The sequence below is a fragment of the Polyodon spathula genome, chromosome 2 (assembly GCF_017654505.1).
Source record: "Polyodon spathula isolate WHYD16114869_AA chromosome 2, ASM1765450v1, whole genome shotgun sequence".
Lineage (NCBI taxonomy): Eukaryota > Metazoa > Chordata > Actinopteri > Acipenseriformes > Polyodontidae > Polyodon > Polyodon spathula.
Window position 1 is genome coordinate 35,230,899 of NC_054535.1, and position 25,363 is coordinate 35,256,261.

General features: G+C 38.4%; 1 protein-coding gene across 3 annotated transcripts in view; it reads left to right on the forward strand.

Moving 5' to 3' along the window:
* The first annotated feature begins 6,099 nt into the window (after window positions 1-6,099).
* LOC121295686 (rap1 GTPase-GDP dissociation stimulator 1) overlaps window positions 6,100-25,363 on the forward strand; it is a 74,538-nt gene continuing 55,274 nt past the window's right edge. For 2 of the 3 annotated variants that reach the window (XM_041220653.1, XM_041220661.1), the window contains exon 1: window positions 6,100-6,536. In XM_041220653.1, the coding sequence (XP_041076587.1) occupies window positions 6,533-6,536 (4 nt within the window). In that variant the 5' untranslated portion in view covers window positions 6,100-6,532. The remainder of the gene's footprint in view (window positions 6,537-25,363) is intronic. The other variant, XM_041220671.1, reaches the window with a different exon arrangement.

Sequence of the window (25,363 nt, forward strand, 5' to 3'; positions counted from 1 at the left end):
GTTTTCTGTTAAAAGTGCTCCTGTTGTAGCATGACAAACTGCACCCCATGAAACAGTGCATCCCTTCGACGCCGTTGGCTTTGCCACGCATGCACACATTATGTAATGTGAAGGGGATTCACTTTTGCATAGCTATACCTATAAGAAAGTGCACCCTTCGCAATTCTACACCCCTACTTACAGAATATTAATATTCACATTTAACTGTTTATTTTTCAATAAAATATGTTGCTTTATTAATAAATTGGTTGTTCCACTTTCTGTTTTTTTCACACTGTGTTTGTAATGCGAACAATTCATGTGATTTTCATGGCAGGCAAAGTTTCAATGTATTTTTAGTCTTTTTTTTTAAATGCTGTTTAAAGGTCGAGTACTCTTCTCTGTGTTTGTTTGCTTTTTTACAGCTGACCTTGTAACACAAACTGCATGTTTCTGACAAAACTAATACTTTTTTTTTAAATAAAGACAATTGTTAAAAGCAAACGATACACATAAACATAAAACTAATATATCATTAGCTATTCAGTATGCTTAGAACAAAGCATCACGTTTACTGCTGTTGTCACCTTCTACTATAATTTTATTCCGGAGAGTCAGGGAGAATGGAGACAGGCACACACACACACACACAAAATAACAACACACAAAGGGACAGTCAGAGTTACCACAGGTCTGGGGATGTAAACACATTTTTGGTTTAAAAACTTAATAGAGGACATAGAAAGAAAGTACTTGGTTGGAGTGTTTTCTAAATGATAAAAAGAGTATTGCCATTTATATTGTTATTGGCAACATCAGATTTATTTATTTATTTAGTCCACCCATTATCAATAACTGTGTAATCCTTTACAGGGTTGCGGTGAGCTGGCATACATAGGGTGCAAGACAGGACTACACACTGGATGGTATGCCAGTCCATTGCAGGGTATCACACACACATGCAATTTAGAGTGACCAATCAACCAAAACGACCAGCATGTCTTTGGACTGTGGGAGGAAACCGGAGTACCTGGAGAAAACCCATGCGAACACAAGGAGAACATGCAAACTCCAACAGACAGACCCCCTAGGCCAGATTTAAACTAGGACCCTGACGCTGTGAGGCAGCAACGCTAACCACAACGCCACTGTGCAGCCCTTATTTATTTAGTATTCTAACAAATGAATCCTAATCTACAGTCATAAAGTGAGTTCTCGATTGAAAAATGTTTTGTAACTTCATTGTTATACCAAAAGACAAATGTGCTGTTTGTTCGTAGTGTCTAAAAGAAGCAGAATGACGTGGAGGTTTATTATTTCTTTTATGTTACATATTCAGTAGATATGTTGAACTCCCTTTTGTCAAGTTTAGTTTAAACTGTGCGTGAACTATTTTTAGCATTATTATTACCACAGACGTGTCCAGACAGTTTTTGAGATATATTTTTTAATTATAAACTGTTACTAAACTAAAAAAAAGTCCACAAGAGCAGGTAAAGTGCAAACATTATGCGTTTTGGGCATCGTACCTTGGAGCAGTCGTAGGTGTCTTTACTATTACTGATGCGTTTTATGTACATCTGATCTTGTGGTCTACCGCAAAGCTTGATTCAAAGCATACATTTTTCAAAGTTCATCTTTGGCTTTGGGAAAGGAATAAAATATATTGCCCCTTCCAAACGTTCTGGGTACTGTACCTGTGTCGCTGCTGCAAGTCCTCCAGACACACCTTTTCACAATTTTTCACCACTAACTAAAAAAAAACATATACCATAACATTGCGAAAATATGTCAATATGGCATTTGCTTGTCTCTGGTTATTGCGGTTGGATACCGTAACTAAGCATAGCTGAGCATGCGATGGGTTATAAGCTCTCTGATTGGCAGAGAATCAGCTTTGCGATTGTTGAATTAGGCCCTGTCCACACTACATAACCGATCTCGAGAACCGTACTCAAAAATGTTTTAATTAATCAATCTTAAACGTCCACACTGAAGTATTGTTTCATGTTTAGTCTGGGTTCATATGTGTACACACACTATTAAAATAGTTTGGTTACAGTTCCTACCAGCGCAATGAACAGTGGAAATTAATACGATAGTGTCCCATCATGCACTATATTTTATTTTAAAATAATGTGTTATGTTCTATATTAATAGAGGTCCTTAGTGCTAAAAAGAAATAAAACAAGTATTTTGGAAAAAGTAAATGCGAACACATACACAAGTAGGGGAAGTTTTCTTAGTTTCTTGTTTTAATAGTCATGAGATAGTGCACCCCCTCAGAAAATGTGTTCACAGCCATGAGCACCCCCTTAATGCAATAATAATAATAATAATAATAATAATAATAATAATAATAATAATGGTGTGTGACAAAGTAGTTAATACTGTGCTGGTGCAGGTAATAAAGAACAGAGAGACAATTGTAATCCAGGTGAAAAAGGTTTGTTTATTTTTATTCCTTAAGTCCAGTGCATGAAGGCGAAAAAAACAGTAAATAATAATGCTGGTAAGTAATACAGCGGCGTGTATTACTTACATTTATAATCCTTGGGCTGGTCACAAAATAATAGTCCCGTTATTGTATCCGCACATTAAACACAAAACACATACACGACTGTTTAGTGCGTGAATTAGTGATTGTGGTGCAATACAGTTTACAGTGACACAAGTGAAGTGCTGTCCCGGGTTTGTGCTGGCCTCTGGCGACAGCTCCAGAATGTGTTAGCCATCTACTGATTATAAACAACAATAGACCGAACAAAACAAACACTTACAGTTATTCACCACACAAATACAGGTCCTTCCAGGTCACTTATTAATAACCAAAAACAAAGGAACAGATACATTGATTCGCCCCCTTTTTATACCGTCACTCATGACCCCTTAGTAAATGATTGCAGCTGGTTTTTATGATCCACAGCTGCCACATCATTTGCCCTCCAGGTCAATGAGTTAGTTTACTGAAGCTCCGTCTCTTTTTTTTATGTGAGCGACTTCCTTTTAACCCTCGGAATGAAGTGTCAGGTCACAAAGTCAGAGTATTTCATGTTCTTGTTACTTAGCACCCTCGCAAGAGGAAGATTTACCACCAAGAATCATTGTCTTTCTGTCACATGGTGAAATTGAAAATACTAGTAATAAATTACAACAATGTTGTTTACTCTCCACCAGTAATAGAAAAGAAACAATGAGATGTTTGTCTACTAGGTAGCTGTTGTGATCGAAACTTGCCTCATCTTTTTCCTGTATATCGTATTTATAAATTATTTTTTTTTAACATTCTGGATATACAATGCATGGTTCTGGGTACCTCAAGAATTACATTCAGACCAGGGTCGAAACTTTGAAGCCAAAGTGTTTGCAGAGACGTGCCACCTGCTGGGCATCCGGAAGACCAGAATGACGGCTCTACACCCTCAGAGCGATGGCCTGGTGGAGAGGTTCAACTGAACCCTGGCAACCCAACTCACACTGACTATCTCTGCCCACCAACAGGACTGGGACCAACACCTGGTCTTGGTGCTCACGGCTTGGAGATCCGTGGTCCAAGAGTCCACCTCCTCCACCCCGGCCCTACTCATAATGGGACAAGAGATCCAGACGTTTGCTGAGTTGATGAATGGAAGTCTGCCAGATGCCCCGGATGCATTCCCAGGACCAGAGTATGCCCGTTGACTGCAAGCCGGCTCATGACTTCACCAGGCTCATGACTTCACCAGGCACCACCTCCAGGCTGCTGTTCTACGACAGAAGAGGTACTATGACCAGAGGACTCAGGGACGCCACTTCTCTGCCAGGGAGGATGTCTGGGTGTTCAGCCTGGAGGTGCCCGAAGCAATGGGTGGGGCCATGTGAAGTGCTGGATCGGGTTGGGGAGGTAGTCTACAGGGGCCGGAAGGTCATCATACACTGGGACCACATGGCACCATACTTGGGGACGGGAACTGAGGGTGGACCACCTGCCACTGTTGTCACCCCGGACCTCAACATGCTGCAAGAGACCACCACAGTCCGCAACCCAGACAAAGATGTGGCTGACCTGAGGAGCCTGATACCCACAACCAGTGACACTGTTGCCCCAAACCAGGAGGGGGTACAACAGAGCCCCTGGTCGTGCCCAACAAGAAGCAGAAGGAATGCAGGGTCACTTTTGGGACTTTGTGATTCCCTCAGGGACGAGGGACTAAGGGACAACTTGATGTTCAACTGCTGTGGGTGTTCTATGTTGTACATGTTGTGTGTATTGTTAAGCTGGTATGCATGTGAGTGTGTGTGCACAGCCAGGAGTGAATAGGGTTAGTTAGATCTGCAGAGGACTGCAGGTGTGGTGTGTGAGTGGTGGAGAAGGAGCCATCAAAAGGTGTGACAGTTTGAAGAGAGAGACAGGACCTGCATGCAGTGTGACAGAGGAAACCAGTTACAGTTCTGTTGGTAGTTTTATTAATGAAAGGATTAAACAACACTTACCTTATCAGCGACTTTATTGCTGGCGCCGAAAGGAAAGGGACGGTACTGCAATACAAACAATGAAACAAACTGCACTCAGACTTGTTGCTTTATGATAAATGTAGATAAAATTACTATTAGTAGTCTAATGTAATGCAGGGTTATGTTTACCGTTACTAGATTACACATTTGCATGATCTACTGCTGATGTTGAGTTGCTATAAAGTTTTGACGTGAGAAGAGATGGATGAAGTGACGCAGTAACGGGCACTTATAATAAAATCCCTTGCATTGTGCTTGATCTGTGTTCCTATAAATTTCTATCTTGTCCTTTGTAAAATTAGAAGACATTCATGTTTCCGAAAACTATAAAAAAACAACGTTCACACTCATAAGAACACGCACTTGACACATGTTATTACTTACACTGACTCAAATGTGCTTGTCCCGACTACCCCTTATGAAGTCTATTAAGTACTACATGTACACATAAGAAGCACATTTTTGTTTTGTAAGTTTTCATTTTTTGTTTTGCTGGCAATAGACTCAATGTACAGTTGGGAAACTGAAGCTTCAAACCATGCTAGTTATAAGGGGAAGAGCTGGTAGATATTGTTAGAAAAGAACAGGTTGAAGGGTATATATTGTATCACAATCCATCCATCTGAAGGCATATTTGTAATGCAACTATTACTTTTGTGGTTGTGCTGTGTTGGCAGTCAAGGTGGTTGTGTAAGGTAATTATAGTTTTAATAAAAGGTTGTTTTCAATCCAGCTTTAAAGAGTGACTTAGACTTAAATATCAGACTGATGTATCCTTCTTGCTGAAAAGATTGACTTTGTATCACTGTATTTCATTCATAACATCCTGTTTACTGTGGCCTCAATAGTGCTCTCAGAATCTTATCTGGTGCACCCAGTGATATTGCCAGGACTTTCTTTCAGTTAATGGCACAGGATCTCTATTGATGTGATGACTGATACTAATCTAAACATTAAGAATACATCACTTAAGATAACTCTGATATTTCACACCCATAACTAGTTTCTCTTTAGGGAAGATTTGCAATGTGCCTATTAGTTGGCAGTTGATCAAACAGCTGTTTGAAGAGGTTTTCTTGCACTACTTTTTTTCTTAATATGGCCAGAATTAAATTCAAAGCATGTCCAAGCACAGATTAATGAAATACTACTGAGTAGTTTTCAAGATTTAGTCTTCAGTAGCACAAGCAATGACAGACCAGAACTGATCAAATATCCTCATGTTTAAGTAAATGCAAATTAGCTAGTAAGTTTCATCACAATGAATCTTGACTACTGGTAACCTTCTGTTTGTTTTTGTTTTAAATACAGACAGCTGTGGAAATGTGCTGTCCAAATATCAAAACTCTTGAGGGCAGCAAACACTAAACTCGGGTATGGTCCAGCGTCCATGTATGTTTTATTATGCGTTTCCATTCGGTCTTTTTTACCCCCTTGCGACACGTTTGTCAAATTGTAAAGTGTTTATTGTGCGCTAAACAACAAAACACCCCTGAGAGGCCAGTGCAGAACAAAAATTAGCTCACAGCTGGGGTGAAGAAGGCGGGGTGTTTGCGGGAGACAAAGATTTCAGCAAATCAAAATCAAATATATCCCTACTAAAAGCAAACCGCCAATGAAATCCAACGAAGGGGCGGGCTTTTGTCCTGCAGAGAGTCGGTGCTGCAACCTGGCTGTAGAGTGAAGGAAGTAAATAATTAGATTGGAGGATTTATGTAATTTCGGTGTTTAGATCTGGCTCCCTTGATACATTACATAACCGAGTCCGTTAACTTTGTTGGGTGCCTGCATCTTTGTATTGTTAGCAGCAGCAGCAGCAGCCGTCGGAAGAAATCTGAAGCGTGTGTGCTAGTTGTATCGTTATCTGTGTGGTGAGGTGCGGGTGTGAGGTGGGCCTTGCCCGGACGTCAGTGTGACTAAAATCCCTATTCTGAGACTTCTCCAGTTTAGAAAAAATAACATAAAAATTATAATAGTTTGAGTGCATTGTCTAGACCCTCAGCATCATCAAAACCATACACTCAGGGGACTGTAGTGTGGACTCCACGAGCCTTTACAAATGGGTAAGTCGAGACATTCACAGATTTATTGTTACATTATGAAATTCAAAATATGCAGCAGTTAATCTTTTTGCCATTAGTGTCGTGTAATTCATTGACACTGGTCACTGTTTAGGCAAGTTACGCAGTAGTTCCTATATCGTATTGTGTCTGTCAAATTGGGAATGAGACTAAAGATACTCATTCAATTGATTATCAAGACATGCTTAAATGTTAGTCAGATCAGCGTTTGGTCCAAATGATTACAGTCATGGATTATTAGTATTTGACATTGTAGTGATTTTGTACCAGTATTGAACGCATTCCTTCGTTATTTGTTGGAGTCAATTTAATATTTTCAGATCCTTATTGTTAACTATAATTGGTCACGTTTATGTTTAAACAGTTTTACAGATGCTGTAAGTAAACGTACCATAATGCAAATCTAAATCACGTTGCATGCTTAAGAGGCAAACTGCTGATTTATTATCTGCTTATTCTACACTGTACAGCTGGTGTGCATCCCGTGGTGAATTTGCATTCCAATTCGCATCAGTTGTTCAAGTGCATTGTAATGTATAATAATGCGCTATGCAATCCACGTGCAGTTATTGTTAGTGGGTTTTTTTTTTTTATTTATTTTTTTTTTAAAGAGGCGTTGGCGTTTACAACCTATTGATGATTCACACAGTGGTCCGTTTAATGCAGTTGAAATTTCAATCATGCAATATTAGTACAGTAGCTATCTGTATCGAATGTGTTAAACCACTGATCGAAAAAATATTAACATTGTACCTTCATACACTAGCATCAATCCATCATTAAATGCATAACATATTGAAACACTAATGCAATTTGAAAACACCCATTTTTAATTTTTTTTTTTTTTTACTATATGATACTCGGTATTTGGTAGGACTGCTTTTTTTTTTTAATTTAACACATATATTGATACAATTTTAATACTTTGTGATCAAGTTGTTAGGATGCTACTGCAAACACACCCTTCAGCTGTTAGTCAAGAGTTAGGTCAGTCATGTTTGTTTGATCTGTAGGTTGTATAAACAGTTACAATAATAAATCTTGTTTTGATATGCTCTGACCTCAGCATTACTCAAAATAAACACTGCCCATAAAGTATTATTTCAAGTCAGTAGGGCTTAAAGGACAGACACAGTGACTGACTTGCTTAAGGACAACTGTTCAGGATCTGAAATTTTGTCCTGCCATACATTCAGCTTAAAGTTTACACTACACAAACTGAGGAGCAATGGTGGAGTTAGTTTATAGCTATTTAAAAAAATGCTGTATTTCATTCTTTATTAGGACGCTTAATGTTATTTATTCATTTAAAACATTGAAAAACGAATCAGCAACTTATACCCTTACAGCACAAAATCAGAACATTGTCATATTACCATTTGACTTGTCCTAGCAGAATACAGTAACAACCCTATTGAGTGCCAAACCCTTAAATGCACAAGTAATGTTCATGGCAAGAAAATCCATGTTGATAATGAAAAAACTGCTGCATTTGAAAATCTTATAAACATGACTTGCCTAAAATTGGTATTGATTTTCTGTAAAACTGGAGTCTGTGTGTAGCACTCCCATGTATGAGACAAAAAATAAATAAAAATCCAAAAACAGTCTGTGGTGCTTTTTCAGCCAAAGACTGTAGTTAAATAGTTGGAGGTGCCTCAGGACACCCATTTTTTTGTACTTTAGCATTTAGGAGTCCTCCAAAACAATAAAACCTTCATATTCTGCAGCTTTCTTAAAATTGCTGGGCTGTCAGTCTTTAGAATGTCATGACGTAGCATCTTATTAAATGTCAGCCCTGAAGCTGTATATTCAAACAGTACACAATTAAACTTGTGTAGCTTGTGTTGTGATCTTGGTTAATAACAACACAGAGACCTTTAACTGCTGGTTTCACAGTCTGATTGCCACTAATCCTGAACTATCGAATGTTAACTTAAGGTAACCCAAGATTTTTACTTTATAAGAAACTGAATGCAGTAAAATATGCAGAAGTGAGAAGTACTGTAAAGTGACCATTCGGAAAATTTCAGAGCTGTTCTCACTGCATATGTCCACACTCTATTGTCTTCTCGCCCTTTTTTCCCTAACGCCATTCATATACTGACAGCTGATGAAAAGTAGATTAGAAAGGCAAGCCACTTGGTTGCTGCTTCGTTCGTGTTTTAGGCATAAATGTGCTGTGAAATGTGAAATAACCACATTGAGATAATATAATATCTTACACACGAAACATAAGCCATTGTCAAATGCCCCAAACAAATATTGTTTTGTTACGTAACATTAATACATTTGATGATATCTATCAAAATGTGTAACATGTACTGTAGGTCACACACCGAATACACTATAAGGCATAACATCAGCAGTTAACGGTAACGGACCCAATTATGGCCTAAATTTATTCATAAATATTCACTAGAGCCAGATCGGTAATGATATTCATGACAAGTCATTCAGAATAATTGGTCCAAAATGTATACTTAGATGGTATGTAGTTGCCCTTCCAGGAATACATTTATGGCATTGCAGTGTAATTTGTCAAACATTGTGTAAAAGTGCCACGTAATTTAAGTACTGAGCAAGGGATTTTTCAATCACTCAACCCTGTGATGACTGACATTGTAATTAAAGCAGAATCTTGTTTAAATAGTTTCGTGGCATCATGAGTTGCTGGTTGCTTTTAGTCCTGTTGCTTAGAAGTTCACGTTTTCTCTTTTAACCCAGGCAGACGGCACTCCTTTCCCCCAGGTTGCAATCAGGGTTTTCTTTTATACAGAAGAATGTATGAGTGCTGCTTCCTGGAATTAAAATGACTTCAGGAGGGAGAATGGAAATGGATATTGCAAAGCTCCCTTAGGATTGCATCTTGATTTTTCAACTGATTCCAATTGGGGTACAATTTAGATTAGACTTTAAATGCAAGTACAGTAATTGTAGTATTTCCCATAAAGAGTGGCTCATCCAGTTGTAGTCAAACTTGATTACAACAGTCTTCAACTCACGTTATTGACAGTGTCAGGACCTGGGTTCATATGGAGAAACATGTGTTTGAGCTGTCTGTGTTTAACTGCACTTAGACAGAAGGCAAGCCTGGTATGAGTACATTTTGCCTGAGTGGATGGCAGATCTCTGGAGAATTGTGCTGCTAAGGCCCATATAGAAAGTTGTGTGTTGCTATGCCACATGGCTACACAGGTACAGAACCCCATTTTACAGTACTTTATATGTGCTGCTGTTAGGCCACCAAATTGATTGTCTATATGTTGGAAAATAAATCTGTACTCTGGCACTACAGGATTTGTTTTTCTTGGTAAAGCAGTTCAAATATATTACATCTGGAAGTGTGTTTGTCTAGCATTGCAAATTCAGCCAATGTGTATTTGTCAATAGAGATAGGCCTATATAGAGAATCGCTTATCCAGTTGTGGTTACAATAATCTTTAGCACAAGTTATGTGTGTTCTTTATTTTGTGGAATGCTTTATTATAACAATTTTGAAGGTGCTTTCATACTGTATGCAAACAAGACGTTGTTTAACAATTGAGTGCTGCAAAACAACTTGTCATTGCTTTCCACTTTTGTTAGAAAATACTTTTATTCCATTCGCTCTTTTCAGCCGTGAATTTGCCTGAAATACCTTTTGGGGCTACATTATGACAAGAATGTAGCACCAGTGTGGTCATCTTCACTAGTAACAACCTCCTAGGGATTTTGGACATTTTTGGGTATGATGGGCAAGATGATGGAATGCCTTCTGAGGGATTAGGGTTAATTCCTCTGCTAATACCTTAAACTGTGTGTGCACATTGTTTTTAAGATTGGGCCTATCTAGTATGGGGAGGTTGGTCAAGGTGATTCCGCAAGGAGGGATTGAAATATTTCACGGACTAGTCATGATTACATGGGAGCAGTTTATGGGGTGCCATGTGCCCAAGATTCTGCACCCTAAATGTCTGTTAACTATAGACCTGCCTGACAGCTGCATTTCTGCTCCTTGAGTTGGTGCTCCTGGCTGAAAAATCACTATGTTTTCTTAATGCAAAAGACAGTACTCAAAGCAGCAGGAAGAGTGTAAATTAAAGTGAATATTTATAGGTGTTGAAGCTTAACAAAACAGTGCTTACCTATAGCAATACAATAGCTCAGGGCAGGGGTGCGCAATTCCAGTCCTCAAGACCGAGAGCTCTTGGTCTTTGTTCCAGCTGTAAACTAAAGACTTTAATTGAAACAATTCCACGTCTTAATCGATTAATAATTTAACAATATCTAGGAATCCGGATCTCAAGGACACAATTTGTACTCCAAGGTCTGATAATCGCCAGATTGCAGTACAATTTAAAAAACAAATAAATAAATAATTGAACTAGTTGAAATAAATTCTTTAGGGGCACAATATACAATAGTAAAACATTTTAATTAAAACACTACATACTCAGGGCTCGCAAAATTTTGGTAATGGTACTTGCCCTTCGGGCTGCCCATTGTCGACATTTGGTTGTCCAAAAAAATGATTTGTATAAAGTACACTGTACTCGATATAGGAACAGTATCTCAGGGTATCTCACGCCAAGGAAATCAATGTACATGGATTAGGGAGGGGTTACATGTAGAAAACAGAAAGTACTGATTAGAGGAGAAACCTCAAAATGGAGTGAGATAATCAGTGGAGTACCACAGGGATCAGTATTAGGTCCTCTGCTATTCCTAATCTACATTAATAACTTGGATTCTGGCATAGTAAGCAAGCAAACTTGTTACATTTGCAGACAACACAAAAATAGGAGGAGTGGCAAACACTCTTGCAGCAGCAAAGGTCATTCAAAATGATCTAGACAAGATTCAGAACTGGGCAGACACATGGTAAATGACATTTAACCTCTTAAGCCCCCCTGTTCCGCGGGCGGAACAGTGATACTGCAATTACACATTATATTTCAGAAATCATCTGTTATATTATTACAAAAGCAAAACAGCAAAAAAAACTGACTCAATATCAAAAACGTTGTTTTTCTACTGTCAAACAGCGAAGGAATTTTTCTAATTCGCCATTTCACCGCTGAGATATTCCCTTCGCAATGTATCTAGTACGTCACGGTTCAAAAACAACTCTGATCGACTAGCTGTGCGTTTCGATGCTCTGGCCTTACATGTATCTGCTGATGGTGAAATCTCCCTGATCAAGTTGTAGGGGAGGTCACAAGCTGTCCATTCATACCTTGACTTTGTTTGTAGCCTCATCCATTGAAGAGTAATCGATGTGCGTACGTAAACAAGACACATATTTGCAAACGGGAGCGCAGTGTTACACACATAGGATCAAGGTTTCTTACCGTTTTCTGATCATTTTTCAATTTGTAAAATTTATAAAATCGAACAAAATGGCGAGCAGTATTCCAAAGCATCCCAAAAGAAGTCGATTCAGTCTTTTTGAAGTTTTGGAGGAGAAGCATAATAGTGAAAGTGACGGCGAAAATGAACTTTCTGGGTTGGACAGCGCTGATTCAGCGTCTGTGAAGCAGCATTTGAAGATGGATTGGAGCCTCTTCAGGATTTGTAAGTGTAATGGATCCACACTACATTTATTATTGTTATTATTATTATTATTATTATTATTATTATTATTATGCGTCATTTTCGATATGCATTTTTACTGTAAGTGTTATTAGAAAATGCAACCATTTGACTCTCAAGGGGCATGTAGAAAAAACATTTTTTTTAACAATTTTTGTTGCATAGTAAAGAGCAACACCATGTCTCATCTGTGCTGTGCTGCTGTATACGGTCCCTGATCTTTACGATCCAATACAAGTTGAAAGAAGTAATTGTTGCTTCCCGGCCGTCTTTATTATTTTCTCATTGATGTTCATTGATTTGGATTATTGCATGGGAGTGTTTAGCAAACTTTTTTATATTTCCATGATTACAAGGAGTGATGTTACTCACCTAGAGACAGTGTAGGTTTCTTAGCCTTTCAAGATAAGCTGTCTGCCTGCTCCAACAATCACTCACTCAGTTCCTTTGTTTGTCACATGTCAATCAAAGTAAAGATGAAAGGAACTGAGGTGTTTTCAGTCTGACAGCCTGATTTAGAGCAGCAAAGGTGTCTGCAATCCTTCTTATTATTATTATTATATTATTATTATTATTATTAACAAATTATTATTGTTGTTGTAGACATTTAGCAGACACCTTTTATCCAATAATCAACACATTTTTTTTTCCTGTCAGCAGTGCTTGAATGAATGTAACCACTTTATTTTGGGGGAAAAAAAAAAAAATCTCATTATTTTGCTTCTTGACATTTACATACTTTCAAGCAAATGAGTAACAGATACATTCAGGTACTGAAAATTCAGAGCTACAAAAAAATCTCAGTAGCAACATTCTCCTGCACAAACACACAGTTATGTGAGAGCAATGTGCCTGACAGTTGTGGCATATGAACTAAGAGTATTTTTCATGCATACTCATCATGGATACATTTCGGGCGCCCCAAAGCTCTCCATAAAGGCCACCTTTTGAATGAAATATTGGACAAATAAGTAAAAAAGAGGATTACAAAATCTAATTTGTGGCAATATATAGCATGTGAGGTGCTAGAAGGTAACCTCCCTTTTAGAACTTGCTCAAGACACTAGTGTATGACTGGCCATAAAGATTTACACAATATTAATTTTTGGAGAGGTTTGGGGACCCTTGGGCCTAGCTTTGTAAAAACTCATGTAAAATTTGATCCCTTTATTCAATCAGTTTCAAATATCCAGTGTAGTAGACATATTGGGGAAGCACTGGAAAAAAAATCTGGCTCTTTTCATGTGCTACATGGTGAAAAAATGATGATAAAATATAAACAAATAAAGTGTTTCTTGTTTTTTTTTTTTTTTTTTGGATATCTCCTTCCTGTGTCGTACTGACTAAGAATTATATCAAATCTGAGGTTATAGTCCTAATGGCCAGGGGGTTACCTTGAATTCAAGCCCTGAACCATGCCTGTGTTGTCTATACTTTGGAAGATAATGTGATTTATTTAAGGTCATAGCCCTCCAGGCGGAAATTGCCTGTGGGAGGCTGGGGGTTTAACAGGTTAATAGAAAAAGGCGTAAGGTACTGCACGCAGATAATAAAAATGTGCATTATAAATATCATATGGGAGATACCTAGTTTGTGTTCAATGTGGGGAAGCTATAAAAAAGGGAAACAAGATGCTCAGATATATAGTGAGAAGTGTTGAATTTAAATCAAGGGAAGTAATGTTAAAACTTTACAATGTATTAGTAAGACTTCATCTAGAATATTGTGTTCAGTTCTGGTCACCTCACTACAAGAAGGATATTGCTGTTCTAGAAAGAGTGCAAAGAAGAGCGACCAGAATTATTCCAGGTTTAAAAGGCATGTCATATGCAGACAGGCTTAAAGAATTGAATCTATTCAGTCTTGAACAAAGAAGACTATGCAGCAATCTGATACGATCATTCAAAATTCTAAAAGGTATTGACAATGTTGACCTGTAACAAAGTGCCCGCCCCTGTGTATATTATCTGTTATGTGTTGCGTGTGGTGTGTTTAAATGTTGGTGTATAGACATTGGTACACGGGATATAAACGGGTCTGTAACACGAGTGTTTAAAAATGTATATGTGTATTTAGGCACGAGGATTGCACAGCACTTCACGTGCAAGTAAAATGTAGTAATATGTGAGCACGGGGAATTGCACTTTATTAATTCACGTGCTGGGATTCAAGTGAATAATTAATTGGTAATTGAATCCCAGCACAATAGTATATATAGATGCACGTTGTCACATACTGGCGGTTGGGTGTTCGGTGAGCGGAGAACGGGATTGGAGACGGAGGAAATAAGCAGCAGTAGTAGTAATAATAAGAGGAGAAAGTATCCGCTCACCGTGTTTGTCAGTGTCTGTGCGTGCACCGTTTTGTTAAGTTTAGTCTGTTTTTGTTTGTCTATTTATTTTGGCGTAGAGTGCCGTGTCCTGTGTTTTTCGTGTTTGTTAAACCTTTTATTTTGTATTAAACCGGCGCCAACAGGCGTCTTCATCATTTCATTTCATCCGTCCTGTGTTTTGTGTATTGCCTTACCTTTCCTGGTTCTGACGCCGCCCACTTCGGCCGTCTCTGTGACATGACCCAAGGGACTTTTTTGACCTGCAAAAATAAACAAGGACCAGGGGTCACAAATGGAGATCAGACAAAGGGGCATTCAGGACAGAAAACAGGAGGCACTTTTATACACAGAGAATTGTGAGGGTCTGGAACCAGCTTCTCAGTAATGTTGTTGAAGCTGACACCCTGGGATCATTCAAGAAGCTGTTTGATGAGATTCTGGGATCAATAAGCTACTAACAACCAAGTAAGATAAGCCGAATGGTCTCCCCTCGTTTGTAAACTTTCTTATGTTCTATATACCTTTTCAACATCAAAATTCCATACTTTTTTCTAGATTTCCATTTGTTTTTACCAGACTTGTGTTTTAGTTAGTTTCTATTAGTTTTTTGATAGTAATCCACATAGACGGGCAGCCACAGAGCATTATAGCTTTTTGATCCAGAGCAGAAGTTGCTTCTGGTTTTCTGAAAGTATTTGTCAGAATGTGGAGGTGCATATCTAGCAAGAGACAATGCAGGTATGCAAAAGAGTAGATACAATCTAAGAAATGCCCAATATTTGAGAACTACATTGCATTAGTTAAAAAAAAGAATATACAAAGTTGTATACTGCAAGTATACAGTACTTGTGCCAAAATAGGACAGAATAATGGTACCAATAGTATACTAAAACCAGACAATTTTGGCACAAGTATACTTCAGTATACTATATGCAATATGTTTCTTTTCTGTAAGGGAGATGATATTGGATTCTGATCCAAACTTTTTTTTTTAAATCAGTATTTAGTCGTATAATTAAGGCCATATAGCGAGGATGTAAATAGTATGTGATATATAGTACCAGTCAAAAGTTTGAGTACACCTGCTTGAAACCAGGTTTTTCATGATTATCTGTGCTTTTAACTGTATAAACTTGTCTATAAACACTTAATATTTCATTATATGATACATGTACTTATGTAAGCTGATAATCATAAGTGAATTTCATTCAAAAATTTAATTTTTAAATGAAAATGTAAATCTTGTCAATTTCAATGAAATGGTCACCCAAAGCAAGGGGATTTCAGTCTGAAGCCCAAGTCAGTTAAAAGTCTGAAATGTCTATAGCACAGTATTAGATCACTGGCCTAAGTATAAAAGTGTCTTTGTTAGATGTTCTGTGAGTTAACTAGCATGTTACCTAATTAACCTTTTGTAACCAATTATTGTTAACAGGTGAGGGTCCATGATTACTATAAATATAGGTAGCATAGGCACAAGTTTGTCATTCCTGAATGTAAGGGAGCAGAAAATGGCAAAATACGCTCAGTTAAGCAAAGAAAAAAGACAGTCTGTAATTGCTTTAAGAAATCAAAGTCAATCTTTAAGACAAATCGTAAGAACTTTGTAAGTGTCTGTAACTGCTGTGGCCAAGACCATCAAACGATTTGAAGAAACTGGCACTCATGAGGACCGAACAAGGTCAGGCAGGCCAAGGGTGACCTCAGAATCGGAGAACAAGTTAATTAGAGTCACAAGTCTGTGAAACCGGCGATTAACTGCCCCTGAAATACAAGCTCAGTGAAATGCTACTAGAAGTACAGATGTTTCAACATCAACTGTTCAGAGGAGATTGCGTGAAGCTGGCCTAACAGGAAGAATTGCTGCAAAGAAACCATTGTTAAGAGTGCAGAATAAGAGGAAGAGACTTGCCTGGGCCAAAAGATGTTTGAGGAGTGGAAGTCGGTCTTATGGATCGATGAGTCAAAATTTGAAATATTTGGGTCCAACCGCCGAGTATTTGTAAGACGCAGAGAGGGTGAGCGCATGAGTTCTGCATGTGTGGTTTCCACTGTCAAGCATGGAGGAGGCAGTGTCATGGTCTGGGGTTGCTTTGCTGGTGACAGAGTTGGTGATCTTTACCAAGTCTGTGGCAAGCTCAACCAGAATGGCTATCATAGCGTACTTCAGAGGCATGCCATTCCATCCGGATTATGGCTAGTTGGGCAGTCCTTCATTCTTCAGCAAGATAATGACCCGAAACGCACCTCAAAGTTGTGCAAGAACTATCTGGCGAAGAAGGAAAGTGAAGGACAACTCAATCTAATGACCTGGCCTGCCCAGTCTCCAGACCTCAATCCCATAGAACTTGTATGCGATGAACTGGACAGAAGAGTCAAAGCAAAGCAAAGAGACTGTTGCTGCACTCTGTACAATAAGTTACAAGCAAGCACCATACATTTAAAATAAAATGACAGGTACATTTTATTAATCCCATTAAAGAAATGAAAAAAGCGATTTTAACATGCTACGTGCTAAATCTGAGGCAGTGATAATAACTGCCGTATTCGATTTTTCCTGGGTTGGGAAATAACGTTAACGATTTAATAAAGGTAATAACAAGATCACAAAATGTGAATCTTGGTGAGCAGAGTACAGTAGCTTGTAATTCAAGTCTGTAACTTAGCCTTCAATATAAAAGTATATACTTTGGCTGTCGTAGTGTCTGTTTTACTCTTCTTTTCAGTGAGCAGACACTGTCACGTAACATATACCAGTGCGCTGACTAGATAGGATTGCATGAGTTGTCAGGGGTATTACACAGGGCATTCCTCGTGGAATTTGGTTACAAGCAATGTGTGTGTGTACTTACCCCGGAAATCACTCAAGCATTACCAATGAAAAACATTGATTTCTCTAAACATGTTTTACCAGGATGACCTGTGAGCGGAATCTCGATTGGGAAACCTCTATTTGATTAAAGCACAGAACGTTATCTTGTTATAGAGTAAAAAAAAAGTTGCAATGCCCATCGGGCAAGCAGCCAAAAAAAACATGTTGTCCGACTTGGTTGTCACGGAACGTCGGGCTAGCGATTTTGCGAGCCCTGATACTTATTAAGTTAAGGTACTGTATGTGTCCAGTTTTTACTGCTGACTACAGTTGCCCAATATCTTGGAAAGGTCTTCAATAATTTCTTGTTTCTCTTTTGGTATTCTGTTTAAATTACAGTGATCTTACGTTTTATTTACTGATGTGTGAGTATAGCAATATACAGTAGTGACCCCTGCAATATTTAGATATTTGACAAAAATAAAAAATGCTTGCAAGATTATGGTCTTATTTCATGCTATTGATAAAATGTTAAGTCCCCAAAATTGGTTAATAAAACTAAATCCAATATACCGTTAGTGAAATCTATATTTGATGAATTTCGACCCATGCTAGATAAGATGAGTATCAGTACCACCAAGACAAAATCAAAATGGTAAGAGTTATTGACTGACGTGTTCGCCTATTAGGTTGTGCTGAATAAAACAACAGCAGTGTGCACCTCCTTGCTGGAGTGAGTTTCCTGTGGAACTCCAGCAACTCCTCCCTGTTTATTTTCTAGTTCCTTGGGCTTAAGTTCCTACCCTGTTTCTGAAGCGCTTATTTTAATCATTCATTTGGAGTTTAAGCATCTGTGAATGTGACGGGGCTGCCGTCTTTTTCATCAGCTGGCCTCGCAGCTGTTGGAAGTGGTTTCTGTTATGGAGACCTTTGACAGGATTAGGGAGCTCTGTCATTGCTGTCTCCACTACAAGAACATACCCTTGCTACAATTAAAACATTAGGAATGCAGCCAGAAACATTCAGCCAAGCTATCTTGAGCCTTATTTTCTATCAAATGTATACATGTATTTATTTATTTATTTGTTTATTTTTGCCCAGTTATTTTACCCGGGCCCTGATATTCTTCAAATATATCCATTCAGGTTCCCTCACATCAGCTTTTCCCAGTAACACCTCCTGTGAGCTGAAGGTCAGTGGGTGTCTTGTTCCACGACCAAGCCAAATGCTTATGTACGCCCAGGTACTTGAAAGTGGTTGTAGGTGAGTTACCAGCCACTTCAGGCCAGTCTTGCAGGTGGGGGTGGGGTGTAGGAGAAATGTCACAAAGTCAATGAAAGGTCTTGACTGAATGACGTTTTTTCTTGCTGAGAAAACTCTGTTAAAATTAAGCGCTGTGCAGCATTGCAGACATGGTGCATGTCTTGTGCCTTGAGCAGATTAAGCTCTTTCATGTATAAATGATGATGCAGTGCAGCGTCTGGGGGCTCAGGTGTACATCCTACTGAGACCAGAGCTAGCTACTCTGTTTGTATTCTATTATTAAAATAAACTAGTTTTTTTTTTTTTTTTTTTTTTTTTTTTTTTAACTAACTCATAGTTTAGTGTTTGTGTGTTTTCTTACACCCCCAACAATATATATTTACTGTATATATAATACAAGTTATTTGTTGCTTCACTTGTACTGCAGGACTGCAAAAGGGAATCAATTCCATTTACTCCAGCCTGCTTAGAAAGACTGCCTTTTAATCTTTCTATTGGGGCAGCCTGACTATGGCCATGGAGCCCAGAATAATTCTGAAGACAAGCAGGTGTGACAGCCCTTGGTAGTGCAGAGTACATTCAGTCTTGAAAGGCTGGATCAGCAGATTCATATGGCAAGCTAGTATTTATGGATATTAGGTTGTTTAGTAAGTGAGCTAAAATAAAGAAATACTTAATTTATACACCCACTACTTTATTTTTTCTTCATGTTTACAAACCATGCATTCTGTCAGATAGTTACTTGTAAGTTTTGCCCTTTTTACCGTATGTTATTGTAATGTTTAATGGCTACTTTCATCTTCCTTACTCTAAAATAATTTACTTGAGATGCTTTGTGTTTGCTGTCACTGCCTTCAAGGACCAGTATGTCAACGATAAGATGGTTTCATTGATTACACTATGTAATACAATTTTTGTTCCTGGATAGTAAGTGTTATTTCCTAATTGCTTATGCCTCAAAAGTATAGAAAATGGCTATTATTCCCCACAAACTTTGCTTTTGTGACCAGGACAGTGATATTTCAAAATATCACTATTTCCAATGGGAAAACGGGCAAATGTGTGTCTTTTCGTTCACATAAAGTCAGAAAAAAACAACATGTGAATCCAAATTAACATGTATTTATATTAAAGTAATACAAAAATGAATACAAAAGATTTAGAAGTGAGTAGTTTTTTGAGATTACTTTAGTATAAATACATGTTAATTTGGATTCACATGTTGTTTTTTTCTGACTTTATGTGAACAAAAAGACACACATTTGCCCGTTTTCCCATTGGAAATAGTGATATTTTGAAATATCACTGTCCTGGTCACAAAAGCAAAGTTTGTGGGGAATAATAGCCATTTTCTATACTTTTGAGGCATAAGCAATTAGGAAATAACACTTACTACCCACGAACAAAAAAAAATAAATACATTTGTTACAGTGTGTTGTTCTTTGTTTATTTAGCAGACACCTTTATCCAAGGCACCATGGAGAGACTAGGGTGTGTGAACTATGCATAAGCTGCAGAGTCACTTGCAACAACGTGTCACGTGAAGGACGGAGCACAAGGATGTTAAGTGACTTGCTCAGGGTCATGCAGCGAGTCAGTGGCTGAACTGTGATTTGAACCAGGGACCTCCTGGTTAGAAGCCCTTTTCTTTAACCACTGGATCACACCGCCTCCTATGATGTTGTTGGGGTTACATAAAATGGTAGACCACTTAAAATAAGCATGACTAATGAAACAGTAGGGATTTGTAAAGTGCCTCAGAGCCTTGTCAAAAAAAGCACACAAGTGTACAGTAAAAGTGACATCAGCCTGCAGAAAGGAGCACGGCCCTCCCACAATTTTGAGCTGAGCTTTCGGGATTGTCAATAGCCTTGCAGTAGAGGGCTATTGCTGCACTGTATGTCATGCTGTGGCATGGCGATCATGTACAGTAGTTGCAGGCGCATCTGACAATCTCGTTATGAAAGTGGTATTGTAAAGTAGCAAGAGTAATAATAACTAGGTCCAGTGCATCTGTACTCAAAATGTATGAAATAGACATATTTGTGGTACAGTAGATATTGTGGGAAACCCCGGAAAGGTTTCTCATCCTCACTACATGTACTAGATGTATGATTGTGTGCAAATGGCAGCTCAATATAAATTTTATATGTTGGTCTGACTGATGGTTGTTTCTTGAAGTCTCTTTATGGCACATGGTGAGGTTTTCCAAAATAATGGCTAATAAAGATGTGAATAGCTGTTCACCTTGCAGAACAGCCAAGATGTATCAGTTTGCCATCTTTGTCTGTCTTCCTGTAAATGTCAGAATCTGCAATGTGAAATTGCTTCAAAATGGCACGGTCATAATACATATGTTATTATTATGGTCACAGCATGAGTGCAGAAAAAATGTACAGAATAAAAATGGCAACCTTAATATAAAACCACAGTGAGTGGAAGAATTTAATGTGGAAAAGTGGATATCAAAAGCAATGATTGTTATATTTGTCATATCATATTACTGCATATTCTCAGTCAGACTAATGACGTGCTTTTTCAGATGTACTGTAGCCTTTTTTGGGTGCGAGTATGGAAAGTCTCTAGTTTTAGTGTTTGCTCACGCTGACCACATATATGTCAATAACTGTTAACATAAATGTCAATATATCTGTCAATAAACAAGCCATATTATGACATTGCCGTGTTCCTTTCCATTTTTAAGCACCAAGCTACAGTGCCTTAAGAGTCTACACCCCTTTTAACTTTTTTCACATTTTGTTGTGTCAGTGCCTCAGAGTTTCATGCTTTTAAATTAGGCTCTGTCAAGTTCCTTAGAGTGTTGATGGACAGCAATCTTCAAGTCATGCTACAAATTTGACTGGATTTAGGTCGGGGCACTGACTGGACCACTCAAGGACATTTACCTTTTTGTTCCTTGGCCACTCCGGTGTAGCTTTGGGTGTGTGCTTTGGGTCATTGTCATGCTGAAAGGTGAACTTCTGTCCCAGTTTCAGCTTTCTTGCAGAGGGCAGCAGGTTTTCCTCAAGGACTTTTCTGTACTTTGCTCTATTCATTTTCCCTTCTATCCTGACAAGTGCCCCAGTCCCTGCCGATGAGAAACATCCCCATAACATGATGCTGCCACCACCATGCTTCACAGTAGGGATGGTGTTCTTTGGGTGATGAGCTGTGTTGGATTTGCCCTTTGCATTTAAGCCAGAAAACTTTTTGCCACATGGCTACAGAATCTCCTGAGTGTTTTTTTTTTTTTTTTTTTTTTGCATACTTCAAAACGGGATTCAAGGTGGGCTTTCTTGAGTAATGGCTTCCTTCTTGCCACCCTACCATACAGGCCAGATTTGTGGAGTGCTTGGGATATTGTTGTCACATGCACACTTTGACCAGTCTTGGCCATAAAAGCTTGTAGCTGTTGCAAAATTGCCATTGGCCTCTTGGTAGCCTATATGATCAGTCTCTTCCTTGCTCAGTCATCCAGTTTGGAGGAACAGCCTGATCTAGGCAGGGTCTTGGTAGTTCAGTACACCTTCCACTTCTTAATAATCATATTGACTGTGCTCCAGGGATGTTCAAGGCCTTTGATATTTTTTTTTTATCTTTGCCTTTCAACAACTTTTGTCCCAGAGTTCTTTTGAAAGTGCCTTGGGGCTCATGGTTAAGTCTTTGCTTTGAAATGCACTACCCAGCAGAGGGAACCTACAGGAACTGCTGAATTTATTCTGAAAACATGTGAACCACTGCAGTTTAACACAGGTGGAGGCCACTTAACTTGGTGTGTGATTTTGAAGGCGATTGGTTACACCTGAGCTAATTTAGAATGGCTATTACAAGGGGGGTGGACACTTATCCAAAAAGCTATTTTAGTTTTTATTTTTAATTAATTTTCAACGAATTGATTTTTTTTTTTTCACTTGGAAGTTGTGGGGTAGGATGTGTAGATAAATGAAAAAAAACAACTTTTGATGCTTTTTAATTCCAGGCTATAAGGTAACAAAAGTTGAAAATTTGAAAGGGGGTGTAGACTTTCTATAGGCACTGCATATATGACTTTTAAAGTTATTTTTGATCTTTTAAAAGGTATGGAACAACATGAAATACACAGGGGAAGATAAGCTTAGTGGGTAAAATAATAATACTAAATAAAATACAAAAAATGTAGGATATTGTAGCAATTTGTGTTGTATTTTAGATTGTTACATAATACAAATAGTTTATGTTTTACTAAAGATATTTATTTACCCGAAAGCTAACGTTAGCTTACCTGGTTCTGAGTCTCCAGACCACAATTCTGAGACCACAGTTCCGCAGTTTCAGTGGTCACTTTTGCAAAGGTGTGCATGTTCTCAGATTTTGAGAGAAGGCAAAGATTTGAAACAAGAATCAAGGGCTGAAGCAATATGCAGTGTCTCGCATTCAAATACCTCTTCTTTAGGTCTCGCGCTATGATGGCTTTACTGTCCTTAACATTTGGTGAGTTATCGTTGTTGCTCTGTGCCTTCTGTAGTTTTCAGCTTGTGTTCTGGTAGGGCTAGCAGTTTTTGTTTCTTGTTCAGCAAGTTATACTTGCAGTCGTGCTTCTTCTGAAGAAATTTACAATTCGCTTAACTCTACCCAGCAAGTGAGCTACAGAAGGTATTTTCAGTGCACGCTGACATGCTAAATACAAAGTATGCGCAAAGCACTTGATGTGTGTCGTCGTATGAGCTTCACGAGCAGCAATATCCATATTGGAAGCATTGTCAGTCACTATTGCAGGGTCATTGTTTGCAATGTTCCATTCCTCAGTAGCTGATTACAGCAGAACTCCAGTATTCTCACATGTTTGGCTTTCCAGGAAAGCCCTTGTCTGCAGGACATGCAAGAGCAGTTCCCAATCCATGCACATGTGGTGACAAGTAATTGTCACGTATGATTCTGTTGCTCGTGAGGTCCAGCCATCACAGGTCAGCGTTACCCTCTCCTCCCTGGAAAGCTCTTGTATGACCGCTTGTTTAACATATTGGTATAATTCAGGAACTGCAGTTTCAGTTATATAACAACGGGTAGGAAGAGTGTACCTTGGCTCCAGAGGGTTTCCCAGAATACAGTAGGGATGCATATCTTTTCAAGTGAAATGCACTAGTGGCTGGGTGATGTTTTTTGGCACGCACAGATGTTGCAGATAGTTTTGCACGATTGAATGTTTCTAGTGTAGGCTCCATTATCAACACTAATAACCCGCCTCCACTCAGCTTCCTGCGGGCTTCACAAAAACCCTGAACACACAGAGATTGGTAGGTGAGGCTGCTAGAGTACACTCTAATAAATAATTATCAGTGTAGACACTGATTAATGCATGCTCCTGTTTATGTTCGCAGATAACATTTTACTTGAAGTAATGATACAGGGGTCACTGTATTGATAATCGTATTGTCAAAATTAAATATCGCGGTTCACTGTGTGAGCCGATGAAATGGCACACATAGTACATGCTTTCTTTTCCTATATCTTCTTGAAAAAATATACAGTATCAAGCTTTTGAAGCTGCCTCATGCAGTACAGTACATAGTATATGCTATTAAACCATCAAAGTTGTATGAAGACTTAATCGCCAATGAATAATTGAACACATCACACTAAAACGACACCATTTATGTGATGTTAAAGAATATGCCATAAATGTAATAACTTTTTAGCCCCCTCAGGATTCAAGTAAATTATTTAGTTTTGTATTAACGGTTCTCCCTTAGAAATATTGTAGAAATGATTTTACACTTGCGGGGGAAAGACAGTTGCAGAGTCTGTTGACAGTCACACCAGTTGTAGAAGTTCAGAAAGCACAGAAGCTGCAGAAATAGCTTGGTTCTGCTTTGCTTGTTGTATCATAACAGGAAATCAGAAGGCATTCTAGTTCCAGAATTCAACTGGGTTTTTATCCAGCTGGCTTATCCTAGTAGATGCTTAACTCATCCCTCTCTCTGCTGCTTGTCCTGCTGATAACCTGTTCGTCAAACATAGTGAAAGGTCTGTGCTTGATGTATTTTATGTTTTTATGCATAGAGTGCATAGTTACTGTAGCTTTCACACTTTGTTACAATAGCTCTAAAAAAGCAACCAAAACAAAGTTCATTAAACAGACTTAATAATCTTTCGACAATGGTCTTTTTCAACTGACAGCCTTGCTACAGTATGCATTTCTGAAAAAACCCAGTCTCTGCTGCTTACTGACTACCTGCAGCATGAAATTAGGTCAGAACAGTGCTGTCTCATTCTGTGAGGATGGGCACAAGGCACAGCATAAAAATGTAAAAGTCTGAACTATTCATGGCTTCCTGAAGCACTGAGTGTAAAAGCATTGCTGAGTATTATTTGTTTTCGTCAGGCCTTTCTATTTTAATTTTGCAAGCTGTGTGAGCCTGGTCCCTTTGTTTATCTTGCTCTGGGAATTAAGACTGCTACAGTAGCTTATAAACAATACCCAGACCATTTTAATTACCCAAAGATGATACTGTTGCTGCTGAGTGAGCTACGGTACCACTGTGAGTAAACATTGTGTGACAAGCAGCTAAATCCCATACCCAAGAGACTTGGGTGACTAGATCTTACTATACAAGCATGACATTTGAAGTGATGTCTAGCAGGCAGTGTACCGTAGCATGGTGTGCTGGGAGGCAGCTTTGTGACAGTATATTGGAAGTAATCTTCCCAATAGGGGTGGTTTAAAAGTCCAAGCTTTTTTAACTTTTAATTTTAGTTCTTTTTTAATAAAATACAGCTTTTATTAAATTAATTAGGTTATTATTTAAAATACACATGATGATAAATTAGAAGGGACATACAGTGCCTATA